Here is a 14,291-nt window from a genome sequence, read left to right as displayed (position 1 = left end):
TGCAACTACATTTGTAAGTTCATAAAGATGTTCACTCTGAAAGCCAGATGTGGTGTTGTGTACTTCTAATTCCAGCTCCTCAGGAGGCTAAAGTAAGAGGATCGTGAGTTCAAGACCAGCCTGGGTAATTGGCGAGATCCTGTCTCCAAACAAAAACCAAACAAAAAGATGTTTGCTTGCTTGCTTCTTTCTTTCTTTCTTTCTTTCTTTCTTTCTTTCTTTCTTTCTTCCTTCCTTCCTTCCTTCCTTCCTTCCTTCCTTCCTTTCTTTCTTTCTTTCTTTCTTTCTTTCTTTCTTTCTTTCTTTCTTTCTTTCTTTCTTTCTTTCGTGATCAAACTCAGGGCCTTGTGTCCCCAGCCCTGTATTATCTTCTTTTCATTTCAAGGATACTCTACTGCTGTCCTACATCCCCAACCCCTTTTTTAATTAATTAATTAATGTATTTATTGTTTTGAGATAAGGTCTCCCTAAGTTGCCCAGGCTGGCCTGGAACTTGCAACCTTCATGCCTCAGCTTCCCAAGTAGCTAGGATTGCAGATGTGCACCATGGACCTGACCTGTATATCATTTTCTAATTGCATCTCCCATTGTGTATACTTTTGAGAGTTGACAATGATAGATGAAAGATTAAAATCATGTAGCTATTTTAAGTCTTAATTATTTTCTGTGTTCTTTTTCTGTTTTGTTTTTATTGGGTTCTTTAGATCTTTCTCTTTTTTTTCTCTTTCTTTCTTTGTGGCACTCAGGATTGAATCCAGAGGCATTCTTAGCTAACCCACCAGCCTGATTTTATTTCTTATTTGGAAACAGGATCTCACTAAGTTGCAGAAGGCCTCACTTAAGTTGTCCAGGCTGACTTCAAGCCAGTGATCCTCCTGTAACAGCCTCCTAAGTCCTGGGATTATAAGCATGTGCCACTATACCCATCTTTTTTTTTTCTTCTTTTTTTTTAAGCTTTGGAGGTATAGAAGTTATAAAGGAAGACCCTAACATTATCTACACTCTAGGTAAAACTAGGGCAAGTTGGGGTAAAAATCATTAAAACTCAAAATATTTGATTTTAAATTTGGCTAAATTTACCAATTCTCCGGAGGGGGATACTAGGGATTGAGCCACCCAAGGATGTTCTGCCTCTGAGATAGATCCCCAGCCCTTTTTGTATTTTATATTGAGACAGTCTCACTAAATTTCCCAGGCTGGCCTTGAACCTGTGATCCTCCTGTCTCAGCCTTCCAGTACTAGGATTACAGGTATGTGACACTGTGGTTGGCTTGTCATCTTTCCCTTAAGGATCCTGTGTCCATTGTCAAAGAGTTTTGTGTTTTCTGATGAGACTTGAGACTATGCTTTTTAATCTCATTGCCTAATGGCTGAATTTTTATTAACAGTTATATAAACAGTTTAATTTACATAGTGTGAATACTACACTATGCTGTGTTTTATAATATAAAAAGAAAGAATAGTTGGAAAATACAGTGCAAGTTAATTTTTGTTACTGAGTTGGTTATGTGTCATATATATTTAGGACTTAGGGGAGAAAATTATTGAGTCAAAAAAAATTTTTTTTATGGTACTGGGGGTGGAATCCAGGGCCTTTCTACCTCTGGGCTATATTCCCAGACCTATTTTTTTAATATTTTATTTAGAAACAGGTGGTTTTGAATCTGTGTGATCCTCCTGCCTCAGCCTCCCAAGTGCGGGGATTACAAGCGTGTGCCACCACACCCTGCTCATTTAGTCAATTATTTTGATTGTGTAGAAGACTCCCACAGAATTGATCAGTTTAATCAAGTATTTGTTAAGTTACAGATTAGATAACATATCTGAAAACCACTTTTTTTTTTTTATATATATCCTGGGGATTGAACTCAGGGGCATTCTACCTTTGAGCTACACCCCCAGCCCTATTTTATTTTTATTTGGAAGTAGAGTCTTAAGTTGCAGAGGTCCTTAGTAAATGGCTGAGGCTGGTCATGAACCTGTGGTCCTCCTATCTCATTACAAGTGTGTACCACCATGCACTGCTCATCTCAAAGCTATTAACCTAAATAAAGGTATGATTAAATTGCTTGGTATAGATTCATATCAAAAGTCAAGTTGGAGATACTGGTAAGGCATTGGTATAATTAGGAGATACCATTTCCTTTTTCAACTTACTGCTTTCTTGAAATGTTGTATTACCTGCCATAGACTAAGAATTTATTTTCTTTATTTTGAAACAGGGCCTCACTAAGTAGCTGATGCAATCCCCCTGTCCCAGCCTCCCAAATGCTGGGGTTACAAGCATGTGGCACCACAACCAGCTAGAATTTTTTTTTCTAAACTGTGTGTGGTGGTGCACACCTGTAATCCTAGTACTTGGGAGAGAGAGACTGGAGGATGGAAAGTTTGAGGCCAGCCTCCACAATATAGCGAGACCCTCAACAATGTAGCAAGACCCTGTTTCAAAATACAATAATAAAAAGGGCTGGGAGTGTAGCTCAGAGGTAGAATGCTTCTGGAATTGATTCCCTAGTACTTGGGGGTTGGAGGGAGAAATGTTGCAAATAGTTGCTTAGTAAGTGAACATCTATAACAAAACACTTTGTAGAAATTTTTACATTTGTCTGATTGCTAGAGTAGACCTCAGTAGGTATGAAACTGGAGTTGGGCTGATGTGTTTTGAAAATCAGTCTTAATATTCAGACACTGAAGAATATGCTAGACTGTTATAGTTAATTGTACTGAGTGAACACCCCCAAACCTACCCTGTTTCCTTCCCTGGAGAGGGTATAAACTATTGGTTCTCAAAAGTATCATGCATCAGAATCACATGGAGGGTTTGACAACAGCTACTGGACCCTACCCCCAAAAGTTTCTGATTAAGTCTGGGATGGGCTCCAACATTACAAGTATAACAAGTTCCTAGATGCTGTTGATAACTTCTGCTCTAGGAGTTACACTTTAAGTATCTATAATGTAACAGCTGCAGGGGAATGACTGTCAAAGCATCTGATGGAATCTTTTCAAGTTGTGTCATTGACAGTTGAGTCCTTCCCTGGGACCCTGAAGGCCAGGAGATTTGCTCCAGTATTGCCATCTACTCTTATTATAGATTAAAAAAGATTGTGTTCCTTAGTTACATTACAGGCACTTGTGTTCTTTTTCTTCTTTAGCGTCTTCCAGTCTCATCAACAGTGTCTTTGTGACAATCACATGATGATTATTATAATGAAATATAATGTCTGTCTTTTAATTATGTTTCAGGGTGATTACAATTCAGAAATACATGTGGTTACAAGAGAAAGAGATGAACTTCAGCGTATGCTAGAAAGATTTGAAAAATACATGGAAGACATACAGTCCAATGTTAAATTATTGACAGCAGAAAGAGATAAACTAAGTGTCTTATATAATGAAGTAAGAACTGTATTATAATTAATCCAGCAGATTATTTAGAATTAGTTAACTTTGATGGAACCAATATGTATCCTTTAAATTTCTATAATAGTGGACCTTGTGAACTTCCTTCATCATTGGGATTATAAGTAGTGGTACTTTATACTCTCATCCTGTTTTTAATATTTATTTCCCTTTTTCATATTTATATTTCCTCTATTCTAGTCTACTTATGTGGCAGGTCAATTAGAGATAGTCTTCTAAAACGACTTAAATAAGTCTTAGCCTGACTCTGAGCCAGCTTTATCCTTGGGATTTAGATATAGCAAACATGTCTGAATCATAGGGATAAACATCAATAGTGCCCACTCTTGAAAATACTGGCTGTGAAGGACTTAGCCTCAAGGGAAAAAGCTACTCGGGGAAAAGAGAATTGGTACAGCTTGACCCCCATTACAGAACCTTGGTTGTCAGAGGGCATGGTGAGTGATTGAACAAAACCTGGTGACTCTCACAGAATTTGTTCCCTTACCGGTCTCTTATGACGTCTTGCTGCTACTTCAACAGGAAGAGAAGACATACAAGTTAAATAAACAATCAAATAAATATCAAGTTAAAGAGCTACTTTTACTTCCTGAGCTGTTTTGGGAATGGCAGTATGATTTGATCCACTTCTGGGCTTTCATCACAGTTGGCTTAACTTTCAACTTCCTTGGGGTGGTTTAGTTAATCCCTATTTTCCTTAGTTAATTCCTTTTTTCCTTAGTTAATCCCTAGTGTCCAACATTTTATTTCTGCCACCTTTCTCAATCTTCTTGTTTTGGGGGTTTTACTTAATTTCAGACCTTTGTTATTTTGTTGAGATTTGGGAAGAAAGTAAATATTGCATGTGTTCAGTTTTCCTTGAAGGAAAAAAAAAGGAAGCATATTCAAAGTGTTTGTTTTGTATCTTTTAATTCTTTAAGGCTCAGGAAGAATTATCTGCACTAAGACAGGAATCCTCCCAAACCACAGTACCCAGTAATCTCATTAGTCTTATGGAAAAGGAAAAAGAACTTGCATTATCTGATTTAAGAAGAATTATGGCAGAAAAGGATGCTTTGAGAGAAAAATTAAAAGTAAGTAATAAATTTAGCATTTTTGGAAAGTAATTTATTAAGAAAAACAGTTGTATGTACCTGTTTATCAAGTTACTGTTCTGAATGTACTATATTGAAGTTGGCAAGTAGCAGTTATGCTGGCCAAAATCAGATCACCTTGTTTGTGTGTGGCCTGTAGCTAAGAATGGTATTTGCATTTTTTAAATTGTTGAAAAATATCAAAAGAAGATTTAATTGTTGATAAGGTGGCATTAGAATTTGTTACATATTATCCAGAGCTGCTTATGAGCCATAGTGGCAGAGTGGAAAAGGTATGAGAGACATTTGGCCTTAATGCCTACAATTTTCCTGTCTGCTTCTTTACAGAAAGAATTTACCAGTCCCTGAACTCAAAAGAAAGTTTTTATATAAAAAATACCTTTTTTGTTTTGTTTTTTCCTTTCCTCTTTTTTTTTTTTAATACAACTTCATGTAGATTTTCACAGACCATACAATTGACCCATTTAATGGTATGCAATTCAGTGGTTTTTAGTATACTCACAGACTTAGGCAACCATTACCACAATCAGTTTTAGGGAATTTTTGGTCACTACAATAAGAAACTTCATAATCATTAGCATCACATCCTATTTTCCCTGGGTCTCAGTCACAGACACCTGCTAATCTATTTTCTGTCTCTGGATTTGTCTACTCTAGACTTTTCATATAATTTGAATATGTGATTAATATTTATTTTTATTTGTATATGTGTTAGATGCTAGAGATCAAATCCAGGGCCTCCCACAGGCAAGGCAAGTGCTGTACTACTGAGCTACATCCCAGTCCAAAGTATTTTTTCTTTGTTTTTTCTTGTTAGCATAACAAGGTTCATCTATGAATGATACTGGTATACATATTTATATAGCACATTTTGTAAGATAAATGTTTTCACTTCTCTTGGTTATACATCTAGTCATATGGCAATGCTCTGGGTCCTAGGCTACGTCTCTCTCTAACCACCCAGGCCAGGCTCTTTAAAGTTGGCTTCCATCTTAGGTTCTCACCAGCAGTGATGAAAGGTTCTCATTTCTCCACATCCTCATCAATACTTGTTCCTATCTGCCGTTTTTTATTTTAATCATTCTAGTAGGTATAAAGTATCCACTATGGTTTTGATTTATATTTCCCCAATGGCTAATGATATTCAGATTTTCATGGGCATATTTGCCGTGTTTATATTATTTTTTGAGAAATGTCTATTTAGATTTTTTGCTCATCTTTAAATTGGGTTATTTGCCTATTTATATATTCTTGAGACAACCCTGATAGATTTGTAGTTTGCAAGTTCATCCATCCATTTTGTGGATCATCCTTTTATTTTTTTTTTCTCTCTCTCTGCACCCCCAACTCTCTTTTGTACTGGGAATTAAAGCCAGGGGCATTCTACCTCTAAGCTAGACGCCCAGCCCTATTTTATTATGGAACAGGGTCTTGCTTAGTTTCTCAGGGTCTCACTAAGTTGATGAAGCGGGCCTTGAACCTGTAGTCCTGTTTCAGCCTCCCAAGTACTGGGATTACAGGTGTGTGCTACTGTGCTCAGCCATCATTTTTTTTTGGGGGGGGCGGTATTGGGGATGGAGCCCAGGGGCATTCTACCTCTGAGCTATACAGAATTAACATGAGATTAGTACTGTGAAAGCCAGGAATGAAACATTAGCATTTAAGTGCAGTCTTTATATCACATAGTTTTGTTAAAGTTTTACTCCAGAAATATGGTTTAAGCATGTTTTTAATTGAGATCTTTTGGAATACTGCCCCCCAGAAAGTGTTTTCTCATTTAAAAAGTAAGTGTTAACCCAGGTTAGGTAGTGCATGCCTGTAATCCTTGTACTTGGGAGGCTGAGACAGGAGGATCACAGGTGCCTGGCCAACTTAGGCCCTGTTTAAAAAAAAAAAAAAAAAAAAAAGTTTGGATATAGGAGGTAGAATGCCCCTGGGTTCAATTCCCTCCAGTACCTCAAAAAAAAAAAAAAAAAAGGTGTTAAAATTACCAAACAACTCAAGTATGGTGGTACATACGTATAATTCCAGTGCTTGAGAGGCCAAGACAGGAGGATCACAAGTATGAGGCCAGTATCAGCAACTTGGTAAGACCTACAGCAAATTAGAGGGTCTCAACCCTGTTTCAAAATAAAAAATAACTCAGAGGTAGAATGCTTCTGATTTCAATCCCTAGTATGACCAAAAAAAAAAAAAAGAAGAAGAAAGAAAAGAAAATGTTTGTGCTTTTTGTATTATATTTGTTGAAAATGTGTTTTTATTTTTATTTACTTGTTTGTTGTTTTTGTTTGTTTGTTTGTTTGTTTGTTTGTTTTTGGTGCTGGGGATGGAACCCAGGAGCATTCAACCTCCGAGCTATACCCCCAGACCCTATTATTATTCTTGACTTTGAAACAGTGTCTCACTGAATTGCAGAGGGCCTCACTAATTTGCTGAGGCTGTCCTCGAACCGCGATTCTCCTGTCTCAGCCTCCCAAATGCTGGAATTTACAAGCTTGCACCGCCACGCCGGGCTGAAAAAAATGTGTTTTTAAATACAAGAGGTAGCCAGGCGTGGTGGCTTACACTTGTAATCTCAACATTTGGAAGGCTGAGACAGGAGGATCTGAGTTCCCAGAGAGCCTCAACTACTTAATGAAGCCGTTTTGCAATTCAGTGAGACCCTGTTTCAAAATAAAGAATAAAAAATAGGGCTGGGGGTATAGCTTGGAGGTCGAATGTCCCTGGATTCCATCCTCAGTACCGCAAGAAAAGAACAGCAACAACCAAAAAAACAAAAGTACTGAAAACTTGGAAAAAGCAACATTCAAACTACCAGAATCCTCTGGGTTGTAGGAAGTAGGATTTTGTAAGTTCACAGGCTGTCTATGAAGTCAAAGTACTTATTTAGTTTACCTACCACAGCATTCCTGTACTTTGCTTATTGCTTACAAGAGAACATATCAATTGATACTGGCTAAACAGTTTAATGAATGAATAAATACAGCAGAGTGAGCCATTTAACCAAATGTATAACGCAAACATGAAATGTCTAGATCTTTATTTTAACAAATAATATGAATGGAAATAATGACTCTACACTAAAAGAATTTAGTGAACATGTATCACTTATTCTAGATTTACCAGCAGTAGAGAGTTGGGTTAGGTAAATAACCAGAAAACTAGCCCTTGTATTTATACTGTTGACTAGCCGTTTTTGAAATTCTCATCTTTTGTGTGATAATGGTGTGTTTTGTTTCTTGTGTCTTTTGATCATGTGTTTTGTTCTTGTATTTTCTGTAAAATTTTCTTTCAGAGTCGCCAGGAAATGAGTGCTTTTGGAAAATCAGAATTAGATAAAACTAGTGAACATTTGACATGTTTTAATCTTGTGTTCTCTGATATGCTTACATCTCATAAGAGAATACGCTTGAATTTATTATTTAACCTGCTGGGTTTTTTTCCCATTACAACACTAATATGTATTGATCTATTTCAGTCTTTATAAGTGATTCCATACCAATCTGTGTCTTCTGCACAATCGTGCATGGACGTAGAGAATGTAATGAGATGAGATCTGGCTTCGCCTGGTGGCGCAACAGTATAAATACAAGGGCTAGTTTTCTGGTAATTCCAGCATTTGGGAGGTAGAGACTGGCCTCAGCTACTTAGTGAGGCCCTCCGCAACTTTAGTGACACCCTATTTCAAAATAAAGAATAAAAACTAGGGCAGGGGTGTAGCTCAGGGGTCAGATGCCCCTGGGTACCATCCCTAGACCCGCAAAAAAAAAAAAAAAAAAAAAAAAGATGAGAGCCTATTAAGTTTGTTTGTTTGTTTGTTTGTTTAACCAAAAGCATTGTTTTTGTAAAATGTCTAATGATTTGCTTTTCCCAAAGGGGTCTCGCTAACTTGCTGAGTTGCTCAGGCTGGCTATGATCCTTCGTCTCAGTCTCCCAAATAATGAGATTACAAGTATGTACCACTATACCTGGCTAATGATTTTGTTTCTAAAACATTTCTAAGGTTTTTTGAAAAGACAGATTAGGAGAGCATGTAGACTTGGCATTACTTACTTAGGTGATTTTCCTTATTATCTGATACAAAGAAAATTTTCTGTAAAATTCTGTTTCAGAGTGTCCAGGAAATGAGTGCTTTCGGAAAATCAGAATTAGAGAAAACTATTGAACATTTGACATGTGTCAATCATCAGGTAATTCATCAAACTATATTTGAGGCATATTCTATAAATTTCTGTCTCAATTCTAGTTTTAATACACTTTTTAAATTACAAATTAATGTGCTAGTTAATTTACAGAGGCAAATAGTAGTATATACTCTGAAGGCTGGTTACTTGGGTCCAAATCCATCTTTGCCTCCTCTTACTACCTATAGAAAAGTTACTTGACCTTTCTTACTTATCCTTCACTTTCTTTATTTTTAAAGTAGAAATAATGCTGGTACTTATTAGAGGTTTTGTGAAAATTGAATAGGTGAATAATACATGTGAAGAGCTTAAAAGAATATGAGACACAGAGTAAAAGGTGAAATTCATGGTTACTCTTTACTATAGTCATCCCTGCATATCCACAGGAGATTGGTTCCCAGACTCCTTCAGATTCCAAGTCAGAGGTTACCCAAGTCCCTTATATAAAATGGTGTAGATTTGTATATAACCTTTGTATATCCTCTTGTATATTTTAAATAATTTCTACATCATTTGTAATGCTTCATATAGTGTAAATGCAATGTAAATAGTTAATGCTATATTGTTTAATGAATAGTGAAAAGGAAAAAAAAGGTCTGTATCTGTTTAGTATCGCTGCCGCCGTCCTAGACCGAACTACATTAGGGCACAATCTACAGTTGGCTGAGTCTGCACATGTGGAACCCATAGACTCAGAGGCCACTGTACTCTAGAGATGGGATTTTTAGCAATTTGGTATGTTTTCTGAGTCTTTTTTTTTTTTCTTTTCTGTTTTATTTTCACTAGTTTCTTTTACTATAGTTACACAATTTTTATTTATTTGCCTTTTGGATTTATTTAGATCAGTTGATTTTTCTCATTATGGGTTTTAGTTTTCTGTTTTATTTTGTATGTCTGGTAATTTTATATTTATTTATTTATTTATTTTTGAGACTCTGGGGTTGGAACCCAGAGGCATTTGACTTCCGAGCTACACCCCCTGCCCAATTTTTTATTCTTTTTTTTGAAACAGGGTCCCACTAAATTTCAGAGAGCCTCACTAAGTAGCTGAGGCTGTCCGCAAACTGTAATCCTCCGGTCTCAGCCTCCCAAATGCTGGGATTACAAACGTGCACCACCACGCCCGGCTAGCCTGATAATTTTAAATTGGATGACAGACATCGTAAATCTTACCTTCTTGGTTGCTAATTTGTTTTGGGATGTATAAATCATATGCATAGTAAACTGGTTCCTTCCAGTCTTGCTTGTAAAGTTCGCTAGGTGGAACCAAAGTAGCGTTTAGTCATGAACTAATTTCGTTTCACTGCTGAGATAATCTCGCCCCTCTTTTCTTTTTGTGGTCTTGGGGATTGAATCCAGAAGTCTTATGCCACTGACCTATGTCCTCCCCAACCTTTTTTTTATTTTTTAGTTTGAAACAGAGTCTCACTAAGTTGCTGAGGGTCTTGCTGAATTCCTAAGGCTGCCCTCTAGTGAAATTATAGGTGTGTGCTGTCCTGCCCAGCTGAAAACCCTTCTAAATATGCTACCTGTTGCCCCATGCATCATAAAGTTTTCAAGTGACTGATAGGAACAGGAACTATTCTTGGCCATGTATGAGCCTGGAGCACTATTTCTTCTTTTTGATGTGTCTCTTCCTGATCCCAATTGAGCTCCCAATTGAGGCTGAGCTTCACATAGCTGAAGACTTCAAAGGGCATCCTTTGTAGGTCTCTGGAGCTCTCGCTCTGCGCAGCTCTCTTCCAGCATCTGTTCTGCAAACTCCAACTGCCTTGGCCTTCCTGGACTCTCAGTCCTGTCTTCTGAGCTTAGGAGGGCCCAGGGCGCCCTCTACCTGGGTACCTTTTCCTATGCCACAGCCTGGAAACTCTCTCCAGGCAGTAAGCTCGAGTAATCACAATTGCTTCCTGTCTCTCAGCAGTCTCTGTCAATCACTACTTTTTTTCCCCAGCATCTTGGAAGCCATTGTTTCCTATATTTAGTCCAATTTTTCTATTAATTCAAGCAGGAAAGTAAATCTAATTTCTGTCATTCCACTTTGACCAGAGCTGAAAGGAGGAATTAATAAACTGCAAAATATATTCAAAGAAAATACTGGAAGTCATTAGAAATAGACGAGATAGTAAAAGAAGTTAAAATGTTGGAGAATAGTTAAAAAGTCTAATATATATTTAGTCCAAATCTGAGGGTGAGCATATGCCTTTGTTTAGGGAAGACAAGTGCTTGTCCATTTCCATGTGGAATCCATAAGTTTGCATTTTGTTCTGTTTTGTTTTTGTGGTACTAGGGATTAAACCCATGGATGCTATACTATTATGCTCTACAACCAGACTTTTTTGTTGTTGTTGTTTTGCGGTACTGGGGATGGAACCCAGAGGCATTCTACCTCCAAGCTACACCTCTAGCCCTATTTTTTATTCTTTTTTTTAAAACAGGGTCTCACTGAGTTGCAAAGGGCCTCACTAAGTAGCTGAGGTTGGCCGCAAACCCGGATACTCCTGTCTCAGTCTCTCATGCTGTGATTACAAACATGTACCACCACGCCCAGCTACCTGTATCCAACCCTTTTTAGTTTTTATTTTGAGATGGTATTGATAAGTACTGGCCTCAAATTTGCAGTCCTCCTGCCTGGGCCTCCCAAGATGCTAGGATTGCAGGTGTGCACCATGATGCCCTGAAATCTATAGTTTTAATTATAATAGCGTCCTAGTTTTGTTTTGAAATTGTATAAGGCAAATATATCTTCATTTTTCTCTTCAGTTGTTTTTCTGTTTTCTTAACTTTATTATTATTTTATTTTATTTATTTATTTTTTGCAGGTCTGGGGATGGAACCCAGAGGCATTTGACCTCCGAGCTATGCCCAATTTTTTATTCTGTATTTTGAAACAGGGTCTCTCTGAGTTGCAGAGGGCCTCACTAAGAGCTGAGTCTGTCCACAAACTGCGATCCTCAGGTCTCAGCCTCCCAAATGCTGGGATTACAAACGTGCGTCACCACACCCGGCTTAACTTTATTTCTTAAATGAATTTTAGAATAAAGTCTAAGCCACTCCCATTTTAAAAGGTTCAGTTCATATTTTTACTGGAATTTCATTGAGTTCATGGTTACTTAAAGAATTTTTAGTACATTATAATATTTTGTTCCCATCCAAATACATGATGGTCGATACATAAAGTCAGGTTATATTTTATGCCTTTCATGAACTTTGTTTTTTTTTTACACAGTCTTGCCCATTTTGTGTTTGGGTTACAATAATTATATTTTGCTCTGATTTTTCCTTAATTCATTCCCATCTACTTTCTTTTCTTTTCACTCTGCTAGTACTTTCCCTTGATGTTTCATTACTCTTAGGGTTTACTCCTCCCCTTCCCTGCGAGCTCTCTCCCTCCCTCCTTTCTCCTCCTCCCTCCCTCCCTCTCTCCACTGGTGGTTGAACTCGGGCATTCTATCTCTAAGCTACAGTCCTAGTCCTACTTTTTATTTTATTTTATTTTGAGAGTCTTCACTAAATTGCTGAGGCTGGCCTCAAACCTGCGTCCCTCCTGTCTCAGCCTCCTAAGTACTGAGATTATACCGTTTCTTTCTTTCTATTTATTTTTTGCTTGTTTTTTTTTAATTTTATTTCAGTGATAGTGAGAAATACAGGTAAATATGTATGCCCATTCTGATATCTAGAACCTAAGTCTTAAGGTTTCTTTAAAAAAAATAATTAATTTTTTTAGTTTTTTTCCCCAGAAGTATTATTCAAGAGTGCCTATGAAAAATAAAATTTAGACATATGCTTATTAATTTTTTAATTTAAATTATAGCTTGAAAGTGAAAAACATGAATTACAATCTAAAATGTTAATAATGAAAGAAACAATAGAGTCATTAGAGAACAAATCAAAACTCCAGGCTCAAAGATTTAGCCATGTGGCTGGTGACTCATCTCATCAGAAAACAGAAATGAACTCCCTTAGGTAAGTGTATTAAAGCTGTGTGAAGTCTCACTCCTGGGAGCATGCTTCTGGTTCTGTGAGGCTTACAGTCGTGACATTTTGGATTGTGCCTTTGAGTTGTAGTTTTCAAAGTAGACTTTGAGGCAGTCACCTGGAGCTTTTGAAAATTATGGATTTAGGGGCTGATCTCTGGGGTTCTGATTTGCTGAGTAATCTGGGTAGATTTTAGGTATCTTTATTTATTTTTCCTTCTTTGTGGTACTAGGAATCGAACCTAGAGGCAATATGCCTCCATACTATACCCCAGGCCTTTTAATTTTTTTGGTTTTGAAACAGGGTCTTGCTTGGTTCCTGAGAGTTGCTAAGTTGCTGAGGCTAGTCTTGAACTTGCAATCATCCTGTCTCAGCCTGCCAAGCACTGGATTACTAGCAAGTGACACCACCCCTGGATAGGTATCTGTATTTTTAAAAATGTTTGCAGATGCTGGGCATGGCAGCACACCCTTGTAATCCCAGTACATGGGAAGCTGAGAGACGGAAGAATTGCAGGTTTGAGGACAACTTCAGCAAGTAGTGAAATTATCAGCAACCTAGGGAGACCCTTTTTCAAAATAAAAATAAATAAATAGGGCTGGGGATATATAAATAGGGCTGGGGATATAGCTCAGAGGAAGAATGTCCTTGGGTTCAATCCCTGGTGCCACAAAAAAGAAAAAAAGTTTGCAGATTAATATGTTTGCAGGAACTTTTTTGAACCTACCTCCTTTTAAAATCCCCTTTAACAGATTTGTACTCTATAGTGTAGGATTACTGAAAGTCATAGTATTTTTTGCTACTTATGCCATTTTTCTTCTTTTTCTTGCCCTTTTCAAAGAAATGTAAGGTCCGAATATTTACTTATATTTTTAACCTTTTCTGACTTAGAAGTGTTTAACTGGAATAGGGATACATGAGTAGTATGCATTTTAGGAAGCTAACTTTGATAGAAATAGTGAACGTGAATTTGAAGTCTTAGAGGCTGATGACAAACCATGGAGACCTAGAGTCTGCACTAAAATAGTGGCCGTAAATTTGGAGAATAGAGGCCACATATCTAAGAAACATTCTTATACACAGCCAAAAAGCTTGGATAAGTTAATATGGGGTTGAAATAGATATACAGTAATGCAGAATGCATACCTAGTATATTGGGTTGTCAACGAGCATTTAATTAGTGTCAGATACAGAGGACTCGAGGAAATAAAAAGCCAGGAAAGTTAGGATTTTTTTTTCTGTATTGGGTAGCTGCCATAAGTATAAGTTCACCAGAAAGGCACTATTCTGAGAAGTAGAGGAAATCTCTCTCTAAATTATACTTATTGTACGAATAAAATACTTTTCAGATATGAACAAGATATTAACAACTAAAACTAAATCAGTCATGAAGCATTAAGAGCTTGAGATCAAGGATAGTAGTACTGGTGACTTTTCAAAAGATTGGCAAGTTAAAACTGAAGGATTATTGATTAGTAGATTGGCTGTTAATAGAATAAAAAACAGACTTAAGAAATTTATCCAGAATTCAGAAGGACAAAAAGAAATGATGAGGGTTAAAAGGCAAAGGTCCAGTATACAAAAACTAAGACTCATATAAGTATATCATAGAATA

The 14,291-nt window shown here is 37.1% G+C and overlaps 1 protein-coding gene across 1 annotated transcript in view; it reads left to right on the top strand.

Annotated features, from left to right (window-relative positions):
• CEP135 (centrosomal protein 135) overlaps positions 1 to 14,291 on the top strand; it is a gene marked incomplete at its 3' end in the record, with an annotated part of 58,311 nt that overhangs the window by 26,806 nt on the left and 17,214 nt on the right. Inside the window, exons 11-14 of the mRNA XM_080698031.1 lie at positions 3,247 to 3,399; positions 4,344 to 4,496; positions 8,630 to 8,707; positions 12,513 to 12,664. Coding sequence (XP_080554157.1) covers positions 3,247 to 3,399; positions 4,344 to 4,496; positions 8,630 to 8,707; positions 12,513 to 12,664 — 536 coding nt within the window. The remainder of the gene's footprint in view (positions 1 to 3,246; positions 3,400 to 4,343; positions 4,497 to 8,629; positions 8,708 to 12,512; positions 12,665 to 14,291) is intronic.

This window comes from Muscardinus avellanarius (genome assembly GCF_963383645.1).
Source record: "Muscardinus avellanarius genome assembly, chromosome: 6".
Classification (NCBI taxonomy): domain Eukaryota; kingdom Metazoa; phylum Chordata; class Mammalia; order Rodentia; family Gliridae; genus Muscardinus; species Muscardinus avellanarius.
Note: the sequence above shows the minus strand (reverse complement) of the source record. Positions and strands in the feature narration are given on the sequence as shown.